At 52.5% G+C, this 12,172-nt stretch overlaps 1 protein-coding gene across 1 annotated transcript; it reads right to left on the bottom strand.

The window, feature by feature from the left end:
- Positions 1 to 117: 117 nt before the first annotated feature.
- MPG (N-methylpurine-DNA glycosylase) lies at positions 118 to 7,934 on the bottom strand. Its single transcript, XM_006873913.1, has 4 exons — positions 7,887 to 7,934; positions 4,379 to 4,612; positions 2,144 to 2,348; positions 118 to 482 (listed from the first exon to the last, which is right to left on the bottom strand). The coding sequence occupies exons 1-4, from the start codon at positions 7,932 to 7,934 to the stop codon at positions 118 to 120; spliced, it is 852 nt and encodes a 283-aa protein (XP_006873975.1).
- Between the last annotated feature and the right edge of the window lie 4,238 nt (positions 7,935 to 12,172).

Here is a 12,172-nt window from a genome sequence, read left to right as displayed (position 1 = left end):
CTTTCCTGTCGGTGAGCCGCAGAGCTGGCTGCAAGCAGGGCCCACAGCGCCTCTCTAAAACGAGAGCATTTATTCACTTCCTAAACAATGAAAGACTACTTGGAATGGACCCTTTGCTCAAGCCTGTGTCTGCTCGGCTGTCCTGTCCACCACACTGACAAAGGGGCTGCCCCGAACATAAAAACGCAGAGGCTTGTGGACCCACTGCCCCGCACGGCCAATGCCCACCCGGGCTGCAGCAACCACAGCTGCCTCGGGAGTACCACGCTCCAGCCACAGGGCTCCATCTGTGGCTAGGTCCTGCTGATCAAAGCTCTTGTCGATGGCCAGGGCCTGGCACAGCTTGGAGGGGCCACTGCAGAGCTGGCGGTCTTTGAGGGCTCGGCCTGCAGCGCCCTTCCCGAGGCTGCTTCTGAATTGCCGCATGCTCTCCAGACCCTCCAGGGGCTCCAGCGCTCGCAGCAAAACACATGCCCCGTCACCTGCAGGACAGATGGACAGGCTGGACAGGAAGCCTCCCAGACACCCACCCAGCCACACCTGATGCTGCTGGGGGACACAGCTGACTGCTGGTGGGCAGAGGGATGAGTCCTCATATGACTAGCTCCTTATACCTACACCCACTGGCTGGGTCACCTCTGGCTCCCTGCCAGGCTCCACTGATGCCCTCCCATCTAACATACCTGCTGGATCCATGGGAAGCTGGCCTGAAGTAGCCGCCATCCTGGGACTACAGAGAATAGGAGATCCACGTACCTCCTGGGGTCCCTTTCCCTATCTATCCAAGAATAGGGCCCCGGGAAATATTCCAGATCTCTGCGTGCTCAGGAAGGAGGGGACAGCCAGACCTGTGCTAGTCACCAAGGAACCCTCCTCTGAAACACCTACTCCCACCCACACCAGCCTGGACCCCCTTCCTGCTTCACATTGCCATATGCAGCCTCCAAGTTAGACCTGGACTGAATTTGGACCACTGGCCTTCTGGACCCTTCCTGGAGCCTCTGGGCTCAGTTCTGATGTCACCTGGGAGCCAGCAGCCACTCAGCCTGCAGATAGCAGGTTTGTGACCAGCCATCCCACAAGTGGCTGGTTTTCAAAGAACGTAAGGTCTCAATGTGAGGGTAGTCCCGTGTAACCCCCAGTGCCATCACCGCTGCTGCTAACCCTAACCCAGCCTCATCTGTGATCCCCCATGGGGAGCTCCACAAGTGCATACCCCTCTCATCTTCGTACTTCACAGACAAAACAACAGCTTGACTGCCTTGCCCATCCACATACCCTCCCTGCAGAGCAAATGCAAGTCTCCAGCTTTAATATGACACCAGGTCTCCTTCCTGTGACCAGGCATCCACTTCCTGTGAGCTCACTTGCCCCCCTCCTTCCCCCACCATGGACTCTCCCTTATCCCTCTTCTTCCTAGAATCCAGCCCCTCTACTGTGCCCTGTTGGGGGGACACCTAGACCTCATCCTCACTTCTCTACGACCCTGGGACCACATGTGGTGCCTGTCTCTCCTCCCACCCAACCCTTCACATAGATTCCCTCCGTGCAATGTAGTCACGTGCTCTGGGAGTGATTCACTCCCACTCCCCATTCCCTAGTCTGGAAACCCACCCTCACCTGGGATTCTTACCCCTGCTTGCAACTGGATTTTTTCTTTCCCCAACTCTCCTGGTCCCCCAAGTTCTGTTTGGCCCATAAGTGATGCCACACTCAAGCTTTCCCCATGGAGACTCCACCATCTGACACCCTCTGTAGTCTCGCTGAACAACCGTTCCATCTGACCTTGGGGCCCAATTCTGGCAGGGACAGCTCCCAAGAATGTCACTGCCCTCATCCAGCAAACATGAGACCTTTATGTGTGGGTCCCCCTTTGACAGACTCAGCCCCCAAGGGAAGCACATGGGTCTCCACCTAGCACTGTTGGCGTCTGTCTCTGGACCTGACCTCTGGCCCGCCCCTGCCAGCTCTTGACAACCAAAAACGTTCCCTGTGAGGGGTCTTTCTGTGCCAAGTGTATCCCAACCCTCACCAGAACTAGCCCCTCCCAGCCAACAGTGATGCCAGGAACCTAGGAGCTATCTGCAAACTATGCTCTCCTGGAACCCAGACCGACCCATCCCACCAGGTTTATCCTGCTCACCCTGGCTGGAGACGTTCATGCAGAAGTACATGCCATAGATGATGTACACATACAGGGTGCCTGGTTTCATGAACATGCCACGGTTCCGGGCTGTCTGCCGGCCGCCTCTCGAGTGGGCTGCCTCATCCTCTGGACCCAGGTATGCCTCAGTCTCCACGATGCGACCACGAAGCTCTGTGCAGTCAGCCAGCCGCCGCACTAGGACCTGTAGGCCAGACTCTGCTTGGAGCTAGGAAGAGCCGGGACCCCAACTCCCCTACAACCCTCTGATCTGGAAACCACCCTGTAGCTTGAGCACACAGCGAGGCACCAGGTTCGTCCAGGTGCCCCCTGCCCCTCCCTCCTAGACCAAGGCTCCTGCCCACCAGTTTGCAGCAGTGAGGCGTTGGATCAGCACCGGACTGTTTACCACAAGGTCAGCAGCTCAAACCTACCAGCTGTTCTTTGGAAATCCTATCCAGGGTCGCTGTGAGTTATAACTGACTTGATGACACTTGACAATAACAAAGCAAACTAGGACCTGTTCCCCCTGGCTGCTCCTCCAAATCCCTCTCAAGAGACCCCAGTGTCCAGCACAGGGCCAGGTGAGTGAGTGCGGAAGAGAGAGCCCACAGGGTCTCTGTGCAGTCTTCCTAGAGCCCATGGAGACCCCACCCCACAGGCACTCACAAAAGACCCCCCACATGGCTTCTGCCAACCTGGTTCTGGAAGGTTGCCTGGGTTTCCAAGTCTTTTCAAAGGCTCTTTGGAGTGGGAGAACCCACTGCCCCTAAAGTGCTTCCAGTCAGTGGGTGCAGGGGGATAGGGTAGTCTAGATATAGGCCGCTTGTTCAGACCACACCTGGACCAGGCAGGGACTAGCTGGGGTCATGGAGGCTTGGGAGGTGGGGAGCCAGAGATACCAGAGCATCCCCAGCATCCACCAGGTTCTTAGGTCAGGTCAGCCTGGGCTGCAGTCATTGGACCAGTTGGTGCTCAGTGGGGGAGAAGTCTGGGAGGCCTTTCTGGAGACAGCGGCACACACACCTAGAGAGTGAGTGGGGAGAGGGGAGGGTCCATGTCTCCACTAGAAGTCAGGAATCCTGTGCATCCAAAGTGGGAGCAAATACGCCAGGTCTTTTACAGAATTGGTTTTCTGCAGAAGCCTTAGCATAAGCTTTCTTCACATGGCATCAACCTGGGGTCCATGGGCATGGACAGGCTCCCACCATGAGGCACATTTGAGTTCCTTCCTCCAGGGGGGCTCCCTAGGCCCCATCCTGGCTTTCTGATCTGAGTTTCACCTAGATGGGTTGTCAATAGACAACTCATTCTCTTACGCAAATGATGGTGGGCCCAAGAGGTTCTGGAAAAGGTCCTCCCTGTTTGGAAGGTCCACAGGGTGTAGTACCCTTTCCTGGACATCATGGGGCCACATGAGCAAGACAGGCTCTCTCCATAGGCTGGCTAAGAGTGGTTGCAGAAGCTGTCCTTGACAACTTCCCCCAGTTCCTGGCCAATCCCAGGACTCGTCACCTGCCTTCACCTGCCATATGATTTCAGGAACTTTCAGAAGGCTCTTCTGGTCCTTGGACCCTAAAACTTCCTCATGGGACAGACTGGCTCATTTTCCACTTGGCCAAGTCCACCCTTCAGCACCAGTTTTTCTATTAGTCACAGACGGCAACTCTCAGCTATTTAAGCTAAAAATGTGTCAGGGTGTCCGTAGGAGGAGCAGAGAGCCAGACTTGGGATTCTTGATCAGGAACAACACCCAGCTCAACCGCTGCTGCACTCTGACCCAGAGGAGGGTGCTGCAGCTGGTGTTTGCCATCACGCCACTATACCACAGAGCCACTGGAACACACCCTGGGGGCTGGGCTGGGCTGGGCCCAGGCCCTGGACCAGCCACACTGTCTGAGCAGCAGGGCACCTCCTATGTCCCAAGGCAAATTGGATGCCAGCGGCCCAGTGGCAGCCATGACACAATCCTCACGTGTATAAAAACCAAAACTATTGATGGGGACAAGGTGAACAGAGGTAGCCCCTCTCAGTTCCTGGAGGCCAGTCCTGGCCTAGGTCCTGGTGAGAAACCTCCCCTGAGGAAGACCCAGGTAGGCAGACAATGGATGGAACATCAGTTTACATGACTACCAGCAGGCACAGCTGTGAGCCTGGTCAGGGTTTCCGGCCTCTAGCCTCAAAGAGCCTGCAGGGTGACAATCGCTTCTGCCCGAGAAGCTGTGTGTATATTACCTGTCCCAGCAATGCCCGCGCTAGAGCTACCGCGGGCTGGTCAAAAAACTCAGGCCCCAGCCGGACAGGGTGGTCCTGCGGGCTCAAGAAGTAGATGCTGCGTTGAGGGCTTGGGGTGATAGGTAGCCTTGAGCAGGGTCCCTCACAGGGAGGTGTCCTGGCCTCGTCATGTGGGCTCCGGCTCTTCTCTGCCACTGACAGGCGCTGCCTCTTGTGCCGCACCTTCCTGAAAAGCTGCAGAGGGAAACGGAAGTATGTGGTCTGAATAGGTAAAGACGGGTCAGTGTACAGAGGCTCAGGCGCAGGGTGCAGGTGGCTGGGATTTGATGGCTCTGTCTCAGTTTCCTCATCTGCAAAGTGGGCTGATGACCTCAAAGGACTTAACAGGAGGCACAAATAGAATGTGGTACCTGAGGTGACAGTGATCAGGTGGGCAGGGGCGGTGTGAAGCGTTTCAACTTAGCACTCTGTGGGAAACCCCTAAGATGCTTTCTGAGGGCAGTCACCCTGAACCTCAAGCACCAGGGCTGGTGCCCTCTGCCTTCTACCTTCATGTAGCCAAGGAGCAAACTTCCTGAGCTTGTTTCATGAACCTTGCCCTTGCTCCCTACCCTGACCCAGAACGAACAAATATAGACCAGTGGTCTCCGGTCAAGCACGTAAAAACCTTGCAAATCATCAGCCTTGTGCCCACAGCAAGACAAAATCTGAAAATCATCACGTATTCAGAAAGAGGAAGTCACAGGGTAACCTGTCCCCATAGAACCAGAAACAGTCACCAGGGTGGATGCTACCAGCTCAGGCTCAGCACTGGCCAGGAAGTACTGAGGACTGAGTGTGGGTAAGCAGGACAGGTCAGAATGCCTGGAAACCCAGACTGTGGCCCCATGCTTCTGTGGGAGCCCACAGGGGTGGGTGAAAAGTCACCATTCTCAGTGAATGCTCTCTTAACCAACTGCTCTCATGATAAGCTTCTGAAGACAAACGAACATGGGTTTATTCAGAGCCTAGCGGAAAGGGGAAATCCTGCTGTGTGGCCCTGTGGGATAAAGCACAGAGCCACAAGGCTGGTGGCACTTTAAACTCACCAATGGCTCCTTGGAAACCCTACACAGGCTCACTAGGAGTTGGAACCAACCCAATGGCACTTAACAGCAAATGGACATGGTGTGGTGCTGTACAGTAAGCATGCACTGCTAACTGCAAAGTCAGCAGTTCAAACCCACCAGCTACTTGTAGGAAATGCTACACAGGGTTGCTGAGAATTAGAACCAACTCAACAGCAATATTAATATCAATGGACATGGGGAGTCCTGGTGTGGCTCTGCAGGAGAAGTACTGGACTGACAACAGGTTGGTGGTTCAAACCCACCAGCAGCTCCTTGGAAGCTTATACATGTTGCTGTGAGTTGGAACAATAACAATAGATGGGCATTGTTGTTAGGTGCCATCGAGTCGGTACCGACTCATAGTGACCCTATGCACAACATAACCAAACATTGCCTGGCCCTGGCCAACCTCACAATTGTTGCCATGCTTGAGCTCATTGATGCTGCCACTTGGCCAATCCATCTCGCTGCAGGTCTTTCTCTTTTTCACTGATCCTCCACTTTACCAAACATGATGTCCTTCTCCAGCCACTGGTCTCTCTTGACAACATGTCCAAAGTATGAGAGATGAAGTTTGGCCATCCAAGGAGCACTCTGGCAGCACTTCTTTCAACACAGATCTATTGGTTCTTTTGGCAGCCCATGGCACTTTCAATATTCTCCAACACCAGAACTCAAAAGCATCAATTCTTCTACGATCTTCCTTATCCACTGTCCAGCTTTTGCTTGCATATGAGGTTATAGAAAATACCATGGCTTGAGTCAGGCGCTATACCAGTCCATTTCAGCTCACTAATACCTAAGATATCGATGTTTATGCGTTCCATTTCGCTTTTGACCATTTCCAATTTCCCTAGATTCATACTTCGTACATTCCATGTTACAATTATTAATGGATGTTTACAGCTGTTTCTCTGCATTTTGAGTTGTGCCCCATCAGCAAATGAAGGTCCCACGGGCTTTACTCCATTCGCATTTTCACAGGCAACTCTCCTTTGAGGAGGCAGCTCTTCCCCAGTGGCATTTTGAGTGCCTTCCAGCCTGAGGGGCTCATTTTCCAGCACTATAGCTGACAGTGTTTCTCTGCTGTTATAAGGTTTTCAGTGATGAAATATTCAGAAGTGGTTCGTCACTCCTTCATCCTAGTCTGTCTTTGTCTGGAAGCCCATCTGAAACCTGTCCACCATGAGTGACCCTGCTGGTATTTAAAACATAGGTGGCATAGCTGCTGGAATCACAGCAACTCACAAGCCACCACAGTATGACAAACTGACAAATGGGCATGGAGGGAGGGAATACCCCAGTTTGTGGTTGTGGTTGTTGAGAGCCATTGGGTCAGTTCTGACTCATAGCAACCCTGTATGGGGTTTCCAAGGAGCAGCTGGTGAGCTTGAACCACCACAACCTTGGGGTTCAAATCGACCCTGCAGTCCACAGCCTATTTCACCTAAGAGATGAAAACAAATAGAAAAGTTGAAAGGTATTTGTGGAGGACACAAACCAAGGGTAAGCGCTTCCTAAGAGACTAAGACCTAATCTGATGACTTTAGTCAGTGCAAACGTACAGCAACCCGATGCACAAGAGACGGAAACTCTGTGTGGGGCTGTGCCATCCTCACAATTGTGGAGTCCACTGTTGCTGCCGCTCGGTCTATCTATCTTGTTGGGTGGGTCTTCCTCTTCTCGATGACCCTCCACTTTACCAAGCATGATGTCCTCTTAACAATATGTTCAAAGTAGGAGAGACAAAGTTTTGCCATCCTGGCTTCTACAGAGCATCCTGCCTGTACTTCTTCCAACACAGATTTGTTTGTTCTCTGGCAGTCCATGATATTTTCAATATTCTTCACCAAGACCATAATTCAATTGCATCAATTCTTCCAGGGTCTTCCTTATGGCCCTTCAAGTCTGGAACCAAACTTACTCCTGCTTAAACTCGTCAACTTTTAGTCAAACCTATAAGAGAAACGACACCAGGAAGGTATGTGCTCCCTAGACCAACCAACCATTCAGAAAGATCAAAGGGCAGCAGTTGTCCAGATGGCAAGAAGGGCTAGGGAAGGGTGAATGGAGATGGTGAACACAGGAAGGAAACAGGGAAAGTGCTGTTAACATCTGTTACACGTGGGGCTGCAATCAAGGTCAGGAATCAAAATGTGTATAAATTGTTGAGTAGAAAACCAATTTGCTCTGTAAATTTTCAACCAAATGACAATAAAAAGTAAAGAAAAAACAAAAGTCTCCCTCCTAAAAGGTCAAAATTCTCACGTTGCCTCTGTGTGCATTGATAAGGAGAGATTAAGATGTCGATTAGTTCTCCAATAACTTTTATCATATCCCAACCAAAATTCCTGCAAGTTAGAAAAATGGGTGCTAACATTTATATGAAAAGGCCAAACACTCAGGACAGCCACCACGGCACTGACGGGCCGAGAGTGAGCTGCCATGATGGTGACACGGAACGTGAGGGATCAGGGAAGGAACAGACAACTAGATTGGAAGAGTAGAGAGCCCAGAAATAGACCAATACAATAGCTTGTCAACTCAACGGAGAAAGGAGTCTTTTCAACAAATGGTGTTGGAACAACTAAGCAGCCTCAAGCAAAAAATGAATCTAGACACCAAAAATAACTCAAAATGGATCATAATCCAAATGATCTGCCACTAGAATACAGATATGCCAATGGAAAAAAGTTGAGAATCCAGAAATAAACCCATACATCTTTGTTCCACTGATTCCCGACAAGGGTGCCAAATCCATTCAATGGGAAAAGAATAATCTCTTCAATAAAGAGTGCTGTCACATGACCCCCACATGAAAAAGAATGAAGTTGGAGACATATTTAACAAAATTAACTGAAAACAAACCCACTGCTGGGTTTCCAACTCACAGTGACCATCTGGGGCATAGTAGGACTGCCCCATAGTGTTTCCAAGGCTGTCGTCCTTGTTCCTCTGATTGGCTAGAGTGTTGAAATCTCCACCCTTTCAGTGTGGTGAGACCTGGGGACACTTGAGCCATGGACAAGGACATAGCCACAGAGGGCTAGAGCTGAGAGTGAAGCATCCAGCTGATATGAAGTGAGGGGCGATGCACAAGAACACCCAAACTTGCAGATAGTACCCATTTGACCTAGTCTTAATAGCTTGATAATCAGAACTCGACTAGAGGAAGAAAAAAAAGAAAACAATTTTTTATAAACAAGTGTAAATTGCTACAATTTGATGAACTTGACCTATATTCAAGGAGATAGGAGCTCAAAATAGCAACAGAGATGGAAGGAATTTTCATATCAAGTATCAATGCTATCCCCTCTGTATACAGGGTAGATAGGGATGGGCAACTTAGACATTGGCTACCTAAAATGAGGGGGTGATAAAGGCTTACATGATTTTAAGAAGGAGCTTAGTTTAAGAGTGTGGGGGGGAAGATAAGAGTCCCCACTGAAGAGTTTTCATCTTGTCGTAACGGGTCTGGTAAAAAGAGATGGGGATAAGATTCTTATGATTCAATGCAGAGTAATTGCTATCATTACTAATTGCGACTGTCATGATAGTAAAGCTAGAAGTTTTGTAACAAAAACTGGGGAGCAGTTAATCTTACAGTCCAGACACAGAGGACCTTAGGACCATCAAGAGCGAAGAGGATGAGCAGAATGTGGGATACTATCCAGAGAAGCAGCGACACTAGAGATGGAGGCAGAGATGGGGACATGGAGAGAAGGAGCAGCTGAGGACTCTAGATTCATGGAGAGAGAGGGACTGAGTGCTGGCAGCCAGGAGACAGGCTTGCAGAATGTGCCCTTTGATGGTTTACATGACTATATATGACTGAGTGTTAAAAAAAAAACTAAAATGAATAGAGAGAACCACTGTTAACTGATGGTATATGGAGGGGATTATAATCATTGTAATGAAACAAAGTATATGATTTGTTGAACGTAAAACTGATGACCTGCCCTGTAAACTTTCACTCAATTCACAATAAAAACTTTTTAAAAAGTTCAATGACTTAAGTATAAAAACTGTTGCTATGTGCTGTTGAGGCTTTCGGAGGAGGAGTAGCTGGTGGGTCCAACTGCCAATCTTGTGGTTCATAGTCCCGATGTAAGAACTAGGACCAAAAATATAAATCTAGAATTAAAGGCTGCGTCTCCCCTTGCACATTCCAGACCTGAGGTACCAAGCTGAACAGAGACAGGGTGTCTGGAATGGATGCCTAGGCCTGGCCCTGGGGATCATGCAGGCTCAGGGGAGAGATGCCCCGGGGAAAAGTCACCAGGTGCTCGTGCCTGTGTCCTGTCTGCAAAAACTGAAGAACCGCGTCCACCGCACGACATGGTTCTGGAGATAAACTGAGGTTCAGGTACCGCCCTGGCTGGACGTTAGTTAGAAACAACCAACGTGAGCCCCTCTTCGGGGATGCTGAGAGTGAATCAACACAGGGACACAGTGGTCCGGACTGCAAAAAACGGTTGCATGACGTTCATTCCGGCAGCCTGGACGCTCTGGATGCCCCCCAGGGGACGTCTGGTCCTACCCAGAACGGCCAAGGAGGGCAGCAGAACCCCCTGGGGCCAAACCCTACCGGTTCACCTGGGCTCGCACTCACCTGGGCCCCACTGCGCGTAGACATCAGGCGGCTCGGGCAGGCGGGGACCCACCCCGTGCAGAGGCCACCCCTGAATCGACCCCAGAACACAACCCGACTGGACACCACCAACTACCGCAAACCGGGAAGCGCCGCAGAGACTCGGAGTTGATCCCGCGCCTGCGCGATTGGGACGCAAATAGGGTGGGAAGGCGTGTGCAGAGCGTGGACCCCGCCTCGGGGCGGGGCGGGGTTGGTGGGCACGGCCTTGCGTTGGCCTGTGGGCGGGGCTTAGCTCCAGGCCCAGACCCGCCCCCCCCGCCCCCCGCCCCCGAACTGCTCTGTGGAAAGGAAGGAGGAGCGAGGGCGAGGCGAGACATTGCCTTTGCGGCCCAGTGACCCGCCTCCACCTGTGCCCAAGTGTCCCCTCAGCTGTACAGCCTACGAAAAGGACTGGTTCAATTTGAATTATGTCCCGGTCTTCGAGGGCCCCTGGTTTGCAGAGAGTTCCGTAGGGTCTGTGAGGGTTAGACTGCGTGTGGGCGTTGGGCACAGAGGGTTTCACTAGTTGAGGGGCGGAAAGAGCCTGAGCAGGGGCGGGGGTTGGGGGGTCTGGTGTACCCTGCCCAGGAAGTGGACTCGAAGTTTACCCAGAAGCCTCCACGCGGCCCAGTAGTCCCAGGCCAGTCTGAAGACAGTAGGCTTCTGTTCCCCAGTGAATCCCCCATGTCTCCTGCAGCTTCTGGGGATGACCCGTGGGACCCCCACCACCCCGTTCATCTGGTTGCCTGTACTGACCTCAAGTCTGAGGAAGTCTGGGGAGTGCATCACCCCCCACCTGTAACACTCCCCCACCCCCAAGGACCTCCCCCATTGCTCCCTGGCCCTCCCAAGTCAAGTTACCCCCCCATCTCCCCACCCCCACATGGAAGAGAGGCTGGGAAAGGTTGGGGTCCAGGTAAAGGAAAGCACCCTGGTGGAGTTTCAGGCACAGGCTTGTGGAGAAACCCCAGCGTTTGTGTTGGTGTGTGGGGGGTGGTGTTGGTGGTAGGGCTGCACATTGAGCATCTGTGACTCAGTGCATACCCACAGAATCATCCCACACCCCCACCTCTCTGGGTCCCCACTTCGCAGTTCTCCTAGGGGCTTGTCCTCAGCTGTCTTGGATATCTGTGACCATGAGCAGGGCTGCTGAGAGGTCCGGGAGAGCATCAGCTACTGGACAGAAGGACATTCCCGTGTCAGATGGGCCTGGCCCTGGTCCCATGTCACGGCCAGTGGGGCAGGACCCTGGTCTCCAACGGCTCCAGCCTAACCTAACCCAGCCCAGCCCAGCCCAGCCCAGCCCACACCAGCCGTCCCATTCCAGAGGCCCTAGCCAGGACTTCCTGGGGAGGGAGGGGCACCACCAGACTGGAATTCACCCGGCTGTTGGTGGCACTGTGTGTGACTTCCAATGTATGTGTGTGGGAGCTTGACATAAACCCATGGCTTCTGAGGCAGGCTAATTGATGTAACCCTTCCCCACCTTCTTCCTCCTCCCCCTGACAGTCATTCCACCCCACTTCTTGTTGGCCCAGCCCCCACTGTCCACAGAAGGTAAACTGAGGCCAAGTGTTGAGCAGGTCAGGCAGCAGGAGGGAGAATGTGTTTTTGTGCTAATTTTTTTTTATTTCACAAGTGGTGCACGTGCCTTTTAGAGATCCAGACTCTCTTCCTGGAAGACCTGGATGCAGCCGGGAGGCTCAAGGAGAGGCCAGCCCTAGGCAAGGGCAGCCAGCCAAGGGGGAGGCACTTCCAGATGTTCCAGGTCCTGAGCTTTGGAGACTTTTGCAACATCTGGCCCACCCCCACTTCCTGGTTGCGGCCTGGGCCCCCTGCCACAGAGTGGAAGTGGTGGACTGAGAGTTCTCTCAAGGGCCTGGTGGGCGGGCCATCTCCTCTGTCCCCTGGGTCGTAGCAGGGAGAGACTTGGAGGAGGAGGCTTTGAGATTCTAGATGTGATCATCTCTGGAGTCAAGTTGAGGTGCTCATCAGAGTGGCACTGTGTCTGATGGGCGCCAGGGGGCCAGGAACGCCTTGTCCTCCCTCCCG

Source organism: Chrysochloris asiatica, unplaced genomic scaffold, assembly GCF_000296735.1.
Source record: "Chrysochloris asiatica unplaced genomic scaffold, ChrAsi1.0 scaffold00257, whole genome shotgun sequence".
NCBI classification, from domain to species: Eukaryota; Metazoa; Chordata; class Mammalia; order Afrosoricida; family Chrysochloridae; genus Chrysochloris; species Chrysochloris asiatica.
This window is presented reverse-complemented; position numbering and strand designations above follow the sequence as displayed.